The sequence below is a fragment of the Zootoca vivipara genome, chromosome 6, assembly GCF_965207765.1.
Source record: "Zootoca vivipara chromosome 6, rZooViv2.hap1.1, whole genome shotgun sequence".
NCBI lineage: Eukaryota > Metazoa > Chordata > Lepidosauria > Squamata > Lacertidae > Zootoca > Zootoca vivipara.
In genome coordinates, this window is record NC_142589.1 from 5,084,379 (window position 1) to 5,098,418 (window position 14,040).

Consider the following 14,040-nt stretch of genomic DNA (forward strand, 5'->3'; position numbering starts at 1 on the left):
GGAGGGTGGGAGAGCCATGTGTGCTTCCTGGGGGAAAAGGTGGGAATTTATATTTATAAGCAATAAATAAATAACCCTATTTTGAAACTGAGGAGATGCTCCATGTGTGGAAGCACAGGGACCCGGGAGAGTGTCTGCTCTTTGAGGAAGGAAAATTAAAACTTCCACAAGGCCGATGCCCAGCCTCTTGGGGCCGTGAGAGCAGCTTTTTGGATCCAGGCCTAGATGAGGCCTTTTGTTTGGGTTTTGCCCTCCCCATCTTATGACATGCCTATTTCTATTAATGTTGCCAATAGTCCCGTCCCTCTATTCTCAGGCACCCGCACAGCTGGATAAATGTTGTAAACGCAACCATAAGCCTCTTATGTAAACACGATGGCACTGAGTCAGCTGTGGGGTAAATAACATGAGTAAGCATTTTATATCATCTCTGGACACTATTAAGCAAGAGAAAGCAGCAAGGAGAGAAATGTGCATTTCATTAGCTGGGAACAAAGAAAAAAGTGACTCAGAGTTAAAGGGAGAGAATCGTACATGGAGTGGGGGGGGGGGAGAGAAGCCACAACAATTGCACTTTCCAACACATTGGCCAAATCGCAAGTTTATTCCTTAGCATCCAGAACCTGAGGATCAATTCAGGAGAGGAAGGATCAGGTCCCTCTCCATCACTCTCGGAGAAAACAGAGGTGGTGTTCAGCAACACCGGAGGGCAAAAAAATAGCATCCCTTAGCTACCTACCTCCTTTGCAAAAGTTTCCCAAACTTTGCTTTGCTGGGTGAAACACGGGAATATCTCTCCCTTCAGAACATAAGAAGAGCCTGCTGGATCAGGCCAATGGCCCATCTAGCCCAGTGTTCTGTTCTCACAGAGGCCAACCAGATGCCCCAACGGGAAACCCACAAGCAGAACCTGAGCCCAAGAGCCCTCTCCCCTCCTGTGCTTTCCAGCAACAGGTATTCAGAAGCAGAGCAGAGCCATCCTGGCTACGTAGTAGCCCTCAAAAGCCCTCGCCTCCTCCATAAATTTGTCCACTCTTTTTTTAAAAAAGCCATCCCAGCCTCCTTCGGGAACCAATTCCATGGTTGGCCACATAGGGAATGGCGGGAGAGCCTTCCTAGGGGCAACCTCTGCACGAATCACCAACCCAAATTGCAATCGCTGCAAAAAAGGACTTGTTGCTGCTGCTGTATACATTTCCCAAACCGAGATAAACTAGAGCAAGAAATGCAACAGGAACCTGGAAGAGTTCCTTGGGGGGCTTCCAGACTGGGGGTGGGGGGTAAAAATAAAACCTCTTTCTGCTGGCCTTTGACACCTGAGATGTGAGCTTCCAGGACCCATCTTATTTTTATGATTGCAAATTGCTTTACATGGTTTTCAACCTGCCCTGGGTGGAATAATAAAAATAAAAATACTGATTAAACGGAGGTGGGGGTAATAAGACAGCTGCTGGCCTTTTGATGCATGCCCCTGGCCTCGTGGGGAGGCTGCCCAAAGCCCCCTCCGGATCGCCCACGAGAGCCACTCACTTGTCCAGGATGAAGTAGAGGTCGAAGCCCCCGTAGCAGGCGGCGCCGCCGTCCTCCCGGCTCCTGCCTTGCCCGCCGCAGGCGAGCAGCACCGTTGCAAAGAGCAGACCGTGCAAGCCCCAGCGCGGGAGGCTCGCCTTGCGGGCATCCATGGCGGGGCAGGATCCAGCGAGCCCCGGGCCACTTGCGCGCCTCCTCACGCCCTCTCCATGCAGGGCTTCGCGGCGCGGAGACCCGAGGGAACAATCGCCGCCAAGGCAAGAGGGCTCGCCTCCCCGTTTGCGGATGATGCCCAGCGGGCTCGCCGCCTCCTCGCCTTTCAAAGGGGCTTCTTCTCGCAGCGCCGACGAGGCAGCATCGCCGCAGTCTGCAAGGCGAGAGGCGGCTTCCGGAGACTTCTCCCCCGGGTCTTTCCCTCCCCGGCTTTGCCCCAGATTTCGGAGAATGTGGGAAGGCTCTCCCTCCCCCTCCCCAGGATGGCTGCTCTCGGGGTGGGGGTGGTCCTTGCCCTGCCGTCCAGCCGAAAAAGAGCCCCGACGGCGGCATCTAGTGGCCAAGGAGGCAAGAAACGCACAAAAAACGGGGCAGCGCGCAAGATCCTTGCGGGATCAGGCTCCTGCAAACTCTGCTCAATGTGGCCTGGGGAAAACCTGCGAGCAGGATCCGAGCCCTCTCCCCTTCCTCCCGTGCTTTGCAGCAGCTGATACGCCTCTTATAATGACAAGGGCGCCCACCTGATGCCGAAACTGAGTTCCAGCTGGGGGGAAAAAGCCCTGGCTAGTAGCCACGGACAGTCCTCTCCTCCATTTATTTGTCGTATCCCCTTTTAAAGCCATTCAGGTCGGTGGCCATGCCTGCCTCCCGTGGGAGGGAGTTCCAAAGTTTAACAATGCCGTTAAGGAGGACTTTCTTGCACAAAAGCCGAGGGTCAGCGCTGCTTTTCTCTTCCATGTGTGGAGGGGGGGCTGTCTTAAAAAAAAACCTGTGTTTCCTTACTTTGAAAAAATTGCCCGCTGCAAAATTCGTTCCCAGTCATTTTTCCAGCCTTCTCAGGAGGCGGGCTTTTGGTGCAATCTGCTCCCAGGCTTTTGGAAGGAGCGAAGGAGTGCGTGCCTAGGGGTCGCCTGGTTTCAAAATGAAAACAAAACCCAAGCCCACGCCATTTCCACCCTGACATTTCTCCGATGCTCCTTTCGGGCCACAGTGGAGTCTGCTGGAAATTGGGGAAGCGGGAAAGAGCTTCACAGGCACCGAATCTGGAAAGTTGAACAAGACGCAGCCCGAGGGAGCTCTAGGGCGACACCCAGTGGCTCAAGTGAAATTTGTACCCATCGCAGCTGACTGTGTGCACGTGTGTGTATCCGACATAAACATTGTCTATTGTATTATCCTGGGCGTAGCCAGGGGGTGCAGGGGGGACAGCTGCCCCCCCTCAAGTAAATGAATAAAAAATGCTTAACTGACCAATTGCCTCACGGATAACTCGCTTCTGCAGCCCCTAACATAAAGCCTAAGGTAAAGGGGCCCCTGACCATCAGGTCCAGTCGTGTCCGACTCTGGGGTTGCGGCGCTCATCTCGCTCTATAGGCCAAGAGAGCCGGCGTTTGTCCGCAGACAGCTTCCGGGTCATGTGGCCAGCATGACAAAGCTGCTTCTGGCGAACCAGAGCAGCGCACGGAAACGCTGTTTACCTTCCCGCTGGAGCGGTCCCTATTTATCTACTTGCACTTTGATGTGCTTTCGAACTGCTAGGTGGGCAGGAGCTGGGACCGAACAACGGGAGCTCACCCCGTTGCAGGGATTCGAACTGCCAACCTTCTGATCAGCAAGCCCTAGACTCTGTGATTTAACTCACAGCGCCCCCTGGGTCCCCAACATAAAGCCTACCCCCCCCCAAAAAATTAAGAAAATAATTATCAAGCAAAATGGGAAGCAAATCTGCTCACTCAAATACCATTAGAGAAATGAGTTTGGATCTGGAAAAATGTTCCTTAATGAACCCCTCGGTTGAATTTTTATGTACCGTACTTTTTAATAAGATTGTGGCTCTGTGCAGAGATGCAAAAGAAGAGGGCTGGGTCTGAAAACTTGTGGGTGGGTGTGGTTAGGCTCTGTGATACACTTGTTGCTTGTGTGGTGCAGAAATTAGGCCTGGGTGCCTTCACTGGAAATTTTCTGTGCATCTTGGTGCATGAATGGAGCTGTAAGTACTGTATCTTAACTCTTAATGAAATGTGGAGATTTAAAAATCCTAGATAGAAAACTAACATCTCAGGATTGAAGCCTGGGCTGGAACACTTCTTCTTCCAGACCCACTGACTTTCTGTGTGCAGGGGGGGGGGGATGAGTACAAATGATGAGGATGAAAGACCAGCAGGGCCGTCTTTAGCAGATGCGGCACCAGGGTGCAAATATCCACTTAGCGCCCCCAAATTACCACAGATTGTGTGTGTGTGGGGGGGTGAAACTGTGCACTGTCAGCCATGGGGGGGGGGGTGCGCAACTCTCCCCCATGCCGCTGCGGGAGAGCAATCCCCTCAGAGGCTTGGGAGGGAAGCTGCGCGCCCGCCAGCCATATAGTTAGCGGGGCACAGCTTCCATCCTAAGCCTCTGCAGGGATCGCTCTCCTCATGTCCTGCCTGGACCTGTACAGCACCACTGGATGTTTTCAAGATCGATAGATGCTCCACCAATGACACTTTGCATCCTTGGCTGCAGCTCCCCTCAGACTGCCAGCTGGATACTTGCTATTTCCCTTCTCAGATGACACAGACCAGGATATGATTTAAAAACAACAAGTTTATTGGTACATATGCGTGCGGTTACTGGATTGATAATATTGTTGTTGTCGTCGTTTAGTCATGTCCGACTCTTCGCGACCCCATGGACCATAGCACGCCAGGCACTCCTGTCTTGCACTGCCTCCCGCAGTTTGGTCAAACTCATGTTCGTAGCTTCGAGAACACTGTCCAACCATCTCGTCCTCTGTCGTAATATTGTACATGAACTTAAAACTGTTGCCTATACCGGCCTATACCTTCTAAGTTATACAACACAACTAGTTTTATATCAAACTGCTATCCTGTCTGTCATCGACCCACCAATGATCCACCTGTCTCTCTGACTCTCACTAACCAACCAACTCTGACTTCACTAACTCACTCAACTGACTCAACTCCAACTCAACTAACTCCAACTCCAACTCCAACTCAACTAATTCCAATTGCAACTCCAACTCAACTGCCTAACTGCCACTCGGGAGGGGTTTTTATCCCTTGGCTGAGCCCGCCCCTGAGGGTTCTAACTGTCCCAAGCTTATCCCCTTACACGCTGGGTCCTGACTCAGGGCGAATCGCCACAGGTGCGCAACTCTCCCCCATGCCGCTGTGGGAGAGCAATCCCCTCAGAGGCTTGGGAGAGAAGCTGCATGCCCGCCAGCCATATAGTTAGCTGGGCACAGCTTCCATCCTAAGCCTCTGCAGGGATCGCTCTCCTCCCGCAGAGGCTTGGGAGGCAACCTGCACACCTGCCAGCCTTATGTTCGATGGGGAGCAGCTGGTGGGCATGCAGGGAAAGGGGAGACCGTCGGCAAAGCCGCGCAGCTCCCCCACTCCCTGGGGTGCCCCTGAGAGGCTGGCGCCCTGGCCCAACAAACCACTAAGCCGTATGGGAAAGACGGCTCTGAAGACCAGTGACTTGTTAAAGAAAATGTTTAAAAATACTTTTGTTAAAAAAACCAGAAGGCTTTTTATTGGGTATAGTGGGTGAAGAGATACCAAGGGAAGATTAAAGACTTGTCTAAGGTTCCATCATAATTCTGTACCTGAAGTTGGATTTGAAAATGGGACTTTCCGGTTTTTATTTCACAGTCTGCTCAGAAATATGGTCATAGCGCTTTGCATGCAGAAGGTTGCAGGATCAATCCCTGATGGCATCTCTAGGTAGTAGTGGTAGTAGCACTGAGAGCCAGGCTAGCATAAATTCATGGTACAAGAAAGGAGACTTTGACTAAACATCAGGAAGATCTTTCTGATGATAAGAGCTGTTCAACTGTGGAACAGACTCCTTTGGAAAGTGGTGGATTCTCCTTCCTTGGAGGTGTTTAAGCAGGGTTTGGATGGCCATCTGTCATGGATGCTTTAGTTGAGATTCGTACATTGCAGGGGGTTGAGCTAGATGCCCCACAGGGTCCCTTCCGACCCCACAATTCTATGATTCTATGGGGCTTTGGTGGGGGGGTCTTTACACTGCTGCATACACTGCCATGGATTTTTAATTTATTTTATTTAAATTATAAATTTTATTATATTTTTGACGGCCCCTGCAGGAACCAGTCCTCAAATGAAATTAAAGAGCAATTGTTGGAAGGTCATCAGGCCTTGATATCCTGTGTCCTGTCCACCCCACCTTGGGACTTGAAACAGGCCCTGACAGCTGGCAATGTGACGGGGTGGCCATTGTTTTGGTGGGCATGTCACAAGTTGGGTTGGCTTTGAGCAGATGTTGGTGCTGGCACAGCTGGGTGGATGGGGGGGGAGGAGCACATGTCTGATCCTGGCTAGAAGAGGGAGATGCCGCCACATAAGTCGATGTCCAGGATGAGCAGATTGATGCCTGCGCAGCCCTTGCCTTCAACCAAGGGGCGGGGCCCTAAAAAGGAAAAGGAAGTTTTTCATTGTTACTTTTTATTAACTTTTTATGGAGAGCCAAGCAGGAGTCTTGAAACACACTCTCAGAAATGAAATAATCTGTACTTCCAAACATGCGTGAGAACACAGAGAGAGCCTGCTGGATCAGTCCGCATCCTGTTCTCACAGTGGCCAACCAGATACAGTACATCAGTGGGAATCTCGCAAACGTGACCTGTGTGACATAACTAACATGCTCAAGTCTAATCAATGCACGAACGGGTTAATGTCATAGAGTAAGCTGGCCTGCCAGGCTTAGCTAGGTCACTCCCCCTCACCTTGGGGTGGGGGAAGGCTTATCAAGCTCTTTGTTCTTTCACTTTTCCACCATTTCTTCCACCATTAGGGTTGCCAGACTCAATAGAGGACAGGACTTCTGGGCCTTTAATTGCCTTGCTCTCTTTTGAGTCTGGAAACCTTAAAGAGAAACCAGCAGACCCTTTGTTTAATTTCCAAGCAAAGATCACCAGTGTTGAAGCAATGATTCTTCAATGTCAACTCTGTTGAACTGGTCATGTTGTGTGGATGCCTGATGATTGTCTTCCAAAGCAACTACTCTATTCTGAACTTAAAAATGGAAAGCGTAATGCTGGTGGTCAACAAAAGAGGTTTAAAGACTGTCTCAAGGCAAATCTTGAAAAATGTAGTATTAACACTGACAACTGGGAAACACTGGCCTGCGAGCGCTCCAGTTGGAGAACAGCCTTTACCAAAGGTGTCATGGGCTTTGAAGACACTCGATCTCAGGACGCAAGGGAGAAACGTGCTAAGAGGAAGGCATGATTGACATATCCACACTGTGACCAACTCCCGCCTGGAAACCAATGTCCCCACTGTGGAAGACGTGCAGATCCAGAATTGGCCTCCAGAGTCACTTATGGACTCATTGTTAAAACCGTGTTTATGGAAGACAATCTTACTCAGCTACGAGTGATCGCCAAAGAAGAAGAAGAATGCTGTTCTGATGGGACAGAGTAACCCAGCACACCCTAGGTCAGGCTTCCTCAACCTCGGCCCTCCCGATGTTTTGAGACTACAATTCCCATCATCCCTGACCACTGGTCCTGCTAGCTAAGGATCATGGGAGTTGTAGGCCAAAAACATCTGGAGGGCCGAGGTTGAGGAAGCCTGCCCTAGGTTTTTATGAAAGGGGTTCCTTCACAACATGCTGCCTGGGATCAGTGCAATGTGATTGATGTTTCTTTGCCAATTTAGTCTCATTGCATGCCATGTTTTAATCTGATTTTAAGCTGTATTTCAGTCAATTGCTGGATTTTATGTTTTTAATGTATTATATACTTTGATGTTAGCCACCCTGAGCCCAGTTTGGCCGGGGAGGGTGGGGTATAAATAAAAATTATTACAGTATTATTAATTATTATTATTATTATTATTATTACTATGTGTAGAAAATGGCAGACTTGTCATCAGCTCATTTAGGGCTTCCGCCCTTCCTTCCTTCACACTCTGCCCCCCCCCCAGACTACGTGACTGTCGCTCATAGCTGCCAAGTCTCCCGTATTCCCTGGTAAATCCCTGTTTTTCCAGCTGTTCCTAGCTGAAAAAATGGATTTTTTTGTTTTTCCCTGGTTTATTCTGGCGCGGTGGCCATTTTGAAACTGGGCGGAGCATGCTCAGAAGTGACTTTTGATGCTGCTCTGCCCAGTTCCAAAATGGCTGCAGTGTGACTTCTGGCGCGACGGCCATTTTGGAACTGGGCAAAGCAGCATCAAAAGTCACTTCTGAGCATACTCCGCCCAGTTCCAAAATGGCGGCAGTGCTACTTCCGGTCTGCTACTTCCGGCCCGGTCCCTTATTTCTCGGACAGCAACTTGGCAGTTATGCTGTTGCTGCCCAAGGTGAATGACATAGTTAAACTGTGGAACTCCCTCCCACAGGAGGCAGCGCTGGCCACCAACCTAGGAGGCTTTAAAAGAGGATGAGACCAATCGAGTTACCAAGGAAACGTAAAGATCTCCTCAACACATCGCTACAGAAGCCGTTAAAACGTGTGATCATCCCTTAAAAATGTTGTGAAGTTCTGGCCCAACTCACTTTGGAACTCGGTAGCCCAGTAGGTAGTCAGGCCTCCGCAAATGGCTTGGGCGGGGACACCATAGTCAGCGATGTTTGTGACCACCTTGCGAGAAATCCCGTAGCTTCTGTGAAGGGTGTTCAAGGGATGCCCCTGGGAACAAAATCAAAACAACGGACAGGTCCATTCATGCCTAGGTCCAGGGGTACCAACTTGAATAAAATATCGGGGTGGGGGGCAGGTAAGCACCACCCTGCCTAATTATTGGAGGGACACCAGTCTCTAGGAGTTGGCTCCTATGCCTAGGCCAGGGCTTGTGTTTTTGACCCCCCCCCCACACGAATGAATGCGAGAGTCTGCTTGTGTGTGTTATTCCACAGCACTTAGCTGCGGTGCTTTGCTTTCAGATCAGTAGTTTTAATGCTAGAAAGCCTGAGAATTGTTAAGAGATGGTACAGTTTCTATCTTTCTGTTTGCCAGTAGCCACTTTGGGCACTCTCAGGGGAAAGCCGGGATTAAAAAATTGGCACCTCTCGAACATTCATATTGTTATATGCAATGAAATAAAAAAATTGAAATTGAGGGAAGACAATGTTACCTCCCCCAGCCCCCCCCCCAAGAATAATACTATTATGGGATTGTGAATGGAACCTCCCAAATCTGCCACAGTGTGTGTATGTTTATTTTAAACTAGCTGGCCCGGCCACGCTTTGCTGTGGCTCATCCCTGTGACTTCCCCCACTCTGTCCCGACCCATGACCTATTCTGCCCCCTCCTCCCCCCACCCCCGGCTCATCCCTGTGACTGCCCCCACCCCCTCCCTGCACCCCCACCTCCTCCTCCCACCCCCGGCTCATCCCTGTGATTGGCCCCACCCTGTCCCGACCCATGAACTATCCCGGCCCCTCGGCCCAGTCTGCGAAGCCGAGGTGAGATGTTGTGGAGAGGGAACCTTTCCTAGCTGCAGTACCAGTGTAGCCGTCGCTAGAGGGCGCTGTTTTGCAACCTCTCCTGTGCTCCCAGCATGCACTTGAGGGTGATTTGTGAGTTCTGGAACACTGGGTTTTGGGGTTTTTACGTGGCCCAGGTGTGACATCTATCTACGGAACCTGTATATGGTCACTGTCATATTTGCTTGGGACGTTGTGTCAAAATTTGAACGCAATCGGTCAAGCGGTTTCGGAGAAAAGTGGAGACCCACCCACATGTCCAGTTTACATTATATATATATATGTATATGTATATATATATATATATATATATATATATATATATATATATATTCAGTTGTATTTTCCTCCTCTCTCTCATTCTCTTTCTTCTTGTATGTTATTGAAGTATGTGCTCCTTTTTAAATCAATAAATTTGTAAATAAAAGTTTAGGTAAGTTTTTATAAATGTTTTCTCTTTCGCTGTAGGTTTTTTTTTAACAGAGATTGACTGGCCATCTTTCCTGCATTGCAAGGTGTATGGCTAGGTGATCCTTTGGGGATTACTTCCAACTTTACAAATCTGTGATTCTATTATTCCTCCCACCGATTTCTGCCCCGCACGTTCCTTCATTGGAAGGGGCGAAGCACCATTTGGATTGCCCCACATATTTGGGGCCAGCCCCAGTTTTGTATCTCCACCTTGACGTACCTCGTGCATCATGCTCTCGAGATTTGAGATACTTGGAAAGCTTTGCCGATTCATCCGGGACATGACACACAGCCTCCTGAATGGCATGTGGTAGATGACAATTCCCTGGGAGACACAATGGCAAATATATGTCACACGAGAGATGGCCCCAGGAAAGTTCAAAATCAAAGTACTAAAAACCCACAACCCCACAAGAGAGCCAGTGTCAGCCCCACAAGCAACAGTGTGGCATAAAGGTTAGAGTGTTGGCCCAGGACGTGCAAGAGTCCAGGGTTCGAATCCCCACTTGGCCATGAAGCTCCCTGGGTAACCTTGGGCCAGTGATTGCCTCTCAGTCTAACCTACCTCACAGGGTTGTTGGGGGGATTAAATGAGGAGGGGGAGAACCTTCAATTCCTTGGAGAAAAAGGTGGGATATGAACGCAATGAAATAAAATAAGATAATAATAAAATAAATGGCAGACCCTGGTTTTGGGTGAGTGTGTGCATAACATGGCTTCTGACTGCACCCCTCCCCAGTGGGAGAACCATCTTTTCCTTCATCTGAGGCAGCAAAATGCATCCCTTTCAGGAGAGTTTAACAGGTTTGCCTAGCTGCTGCTGGGAGATCCCACCCCAGGACAAAGGGATTATCCAACACAGACTGAACAGCTTTGCAGCTGAACAGCTTGCTTTGAAACTTACGCTGTTGTAGTCCACAATGGCGTTGGTGGAGTGCCTTCCAGAGTAAATGTTGAAGGCAGCGACGTTGGTGATGTGGTTGATGTTGACTGTTTGGTATACGGTTGCTCCATCGTTTCCCTTGTTTATGAGCTGGATAGCCTAGAGACAAAGATCCACCGTCACATCCTACAAGGCACTTCGGGGAGATCAGCAAACAAGATCACGTGGTCCAGCCAGGAGGGGCTGCGGCTGCCATGGAAAGCAAGCAGGTCTGATTCACAGGGCACAAATGAACGCTTATTAGTCAGGCCATTGGGCCATGTAGCCTGGTGTTGCCTGCTCTGGCTGGCAGCAGCTCTCCTAGGCTGAAGGAGGCCTGCTTCATGAGATCTGCTTAACTGGAGATGGCCAGGGACTGAACTTTGGACAGCCTTTTCCAGACTGGTGCCCAGGGCTGTCTTAAGCATATGTGGCGCAGGGGTGCAAAGATCCACCCAGTGCCCCCCCCCCAGGTTGCCCAGTCCCAGGCGTGCAGAAGGGCAAAGCTGGCCGGTGGCTCAGTCACTCCCGAACTCGCGGTGCAGAGCCACCCACAGCAGAAGAGCCCGCTGCGGCACTCCAACCAACTTCCCCAGACTCGGCCTGGCACCCCTGAGAGCCCGGCACCTGGGTGCCCCGCACCCCTAGCACCTATGGGTAAGACGGCCCTGCTGGTGCCTCCCCTGCCACCCAGATATTTTGGACAATTCCCATCAGCTTGAGCCAGCATGACTGTAGGATGCTGCAGTGGATCAGAGATGGAGCCCGGAACATCCCAGAGGGAGATTATTCTTCAGTCACCTGATCTTTGACATCATTTCAGGCATCCTTACAGATTCCTGGGATTAAGTGGCGCGTTTATCGCCAGCTGGTAAATTCACCACTGATCTGAGATCCGACCTCATCCCAGGGACTTCTTAACATATGACCGGTTTTGACCAACTGATCTATCTCAGGCAAGTCTTGCAAATGGAGTCACATAGCTTCTGGACAAGACTGAGTCCCATTCCTCACTTTTTTACTTACGTTTGTCATGGGATTTGGCCTATCTATCTATTTATTTATTTAAATGTGTAATATTTTACTTATTTACTTACTTGCTTGCTTACTTACTGTACTTATTTATTTAATACAATTTGTAACACCGCTTGATCGTAAAATGCACAAACACACACAAAACCTCAACAGAGGTTTACCGAAAATGATAAAGCAATAAAATTATCCCTAAGATCAACTGGGAGCAATAATTTAAGACATTCAAGCATTTAAAATAACAATTGACTAAAAACAGATCAAAACAAGCCACTTGTGCATGCAGAGGTTAGCAGCAGGAGAGGTTTTGGAGCAGGAAGGCAAAAATGGGAGCAAAGTTGGCTACTTACGTTGCTCGCAAACGCTGAGTGAATAAGCAGCCCCAGGAGGCTGGCAAGCAGAATCTGCAGAGCGGAAGGAAAATAAGAAGGTAGCACTAAGGGGCAAATTTTAAATTGCCAAGTACACTTTTCCTTTGTCTGTGAAAGAGCAGCTTGAATAGAACACTGATGTTTATGTTATAAACCACCCTGTGATCTTCGGATGAAGGACGGTATATAAATTTAAATAATAATAAATGTGTTGAACATTGCAATTTCATTTTTAAAAAAGCATTTTGTTTAAAATTATGGTAATTCAAGGATTTTTGTGCAGGGTGATGGGATTTTATACAATATGCTAATGATAATAATTCCACTTGATTCCAAAAGTAAATACCGTAGGAATTGTTGGCTATCAAACCTCAAAAATAAATGAGGTTGTCGTCCTGTTTGTGGGTAGGACTGTCTTCCACTGTCTTTTTACTTGAACCTTGTACTCCTGATGATAATGGCATAATACCAGTTTATTAATATCACCAGAATGCCTACAGTGAAAAATAATAATCTTTATAATAAAAAAACAATAAAAATTCAAAATCACATCTATTTCTTGGTACTGCAAAAGGGGCATTCTTGCATTACCTATTGCTTATACAACTTATGCTGGTTGAATATGTATTTTGCTATTTTTAAAACTAATAAAAATATTTGAAAAACTAAAACACTACTACTACTACTAATGATGATGATGTTTGCAAATGAATCTATTTTGCAATGGCAAGGGGTGTTCTATATCTCCCTTGCTCCTCTCATTTCATGAAACAATGTAAAAGGCCAGCTGTTTCAGATCAAATCCAGAATGGCTTTGGGGTTTTTTTTTTAAAAAAAATCCAGAATGAAACCAGCAACCAAAATCTGGTTCCATAGCATAATGTTTTTCAAGCCTGCATATCCTCCAACAAAAATAGGGATGTCCTAAGGAAAAGTGGGACATTCCAGGGTCAAATCAGAAACCAGGAAGGCTTCTGTAAATCTAGGACAGTCCCCGGTGAATCGGGGCACTTGGAGGGTCTGAGTCTGCAGGGAATCCTAAAAATGAAGGCTGCCTTGGACCAGACATTCGGCATTTCCCGGACTAAATGCACATTTGCTGTTGCCTCGTAGTGGAAAGGATCAGGGATTCGGTTTATCTGAGGAGACCCAAGCAGTGATGACCTTCACAGGTACCAAAAGACATTTAAAAACCCAGCTGGTAAATAGGGGCAGTTGGAGCCCTCAAGCCTTAGGTTCCACCTCATTGAAAAAAAACCTATAACCTGTACTGGCTACACCTGCTTCCATCACACACCTGTGAGCAACCGAGTCTTCAGCTAATTTGGCCTGATCTCTGAGCACCTGGTGACAACTTTGTCCCTAGTGAGAGCAAAGCCCAAGAGCTGGACATCTGTACTTCACCCTTGAAATTGAGATTGAAATCGAGGAAGGTACTCACAAGCATCTTCATGGTTGTGGCTCCAAATTGGAATCCAGGCCAAGATGGGTAAGGAGCAAGGAATCACCAGTGCCTATATAGCTAGCTGTGAGAATTATGCAAATACACATCACTCTAATCAAACATTTATTTTTCTCATTTGGGTTTTATGGGAAGCTTGAGAGAAAGCTAAATATTTTTTGTTACATATTTACATACAAGGCTGAGTATCCTCTCTAAATAAAGAGCCCTCCGTGACTTATGGCCATTTCTTTGCAGTGGTTTCTTCACTCTTTTCTATTGATTCCAACCAGTGTAAATGTAAGATTGGAAAAATGAGGAGCTGAGGGTCCCGAAATTGACTGATCCTTCCATCCTTATGTCAGGAGTATGGGCAGGAGTCAGGCTCTGGGGCCTGTAGTGCTTTGCAGGACTGGGGCCTGCCTCAACTTGTGCTGGAGAAGCAAGGAGTGGCCACTCAGGTGAGGCCTCAGCTTGTGCTGGAGAGGCAAGGAGTGGTCACTCAGGTGAGGCCACTTGATACCTCACTGCACCTGGTGGCAGGAGCTGGGAGGGATAAAAGCTCAGCATTTCCCTTAAGCTCTTTGCCACAGCAACGCT

General features: G+C 48.4%; 2 protein-coding genes across 3 annotated transcripts in view; both read right to left on the minus strand.

The window, feature by feature from the left end:
• The window catches only part of ANTXR1 (ANTXR cell adhesion molecule 1), a 126,531-nt gene extending 124,510 nt beyond the window's left edge, over positions 1-2,021 (minus strand). The window contains exon 1 of one of the 2 annotated variants that reach the window (XM_035118587.3): positions 1,531-2,021. In XM_035118587.3, the coding sequence (XP_034974478.2) occupies positions 1,531-1,682 (152 nt within the window). In that variant the 5' untranslated portion in view covers positions 1,683-2,021. The remainder of the gene's footprint in view (positions 1-1,530) is intronic. The other variant, XM_088670877.1, reaches the window with a different exon arrangement.
• Positions 2,022-6,088: 4,067 nt separating this feature from the next.
• Positions 6,089-13,452, minus strand: LOC148685233 (gastrokine-1-like). Its single transcript, XM_088670981.1, has 6 exons — positions 13,441-13,452; positions 11,979-12,032; positions 10,579-10,716; positions 9,895-9,999; positions 8,274-8,406; positions 6,089-6,180 (listed from the first exon to the last, which is right to left on the minus strand). Exons 1-6 carry the CDS (start codon positions 13,450-13,452, stop codon positions 6,089-6,091), a joined length of 534 nt encoding a protein of 177 aa, XP_088527107.1.
• Between the last annotated feature and the right edge of the window lie 588 nt (positions 13,453-14,040).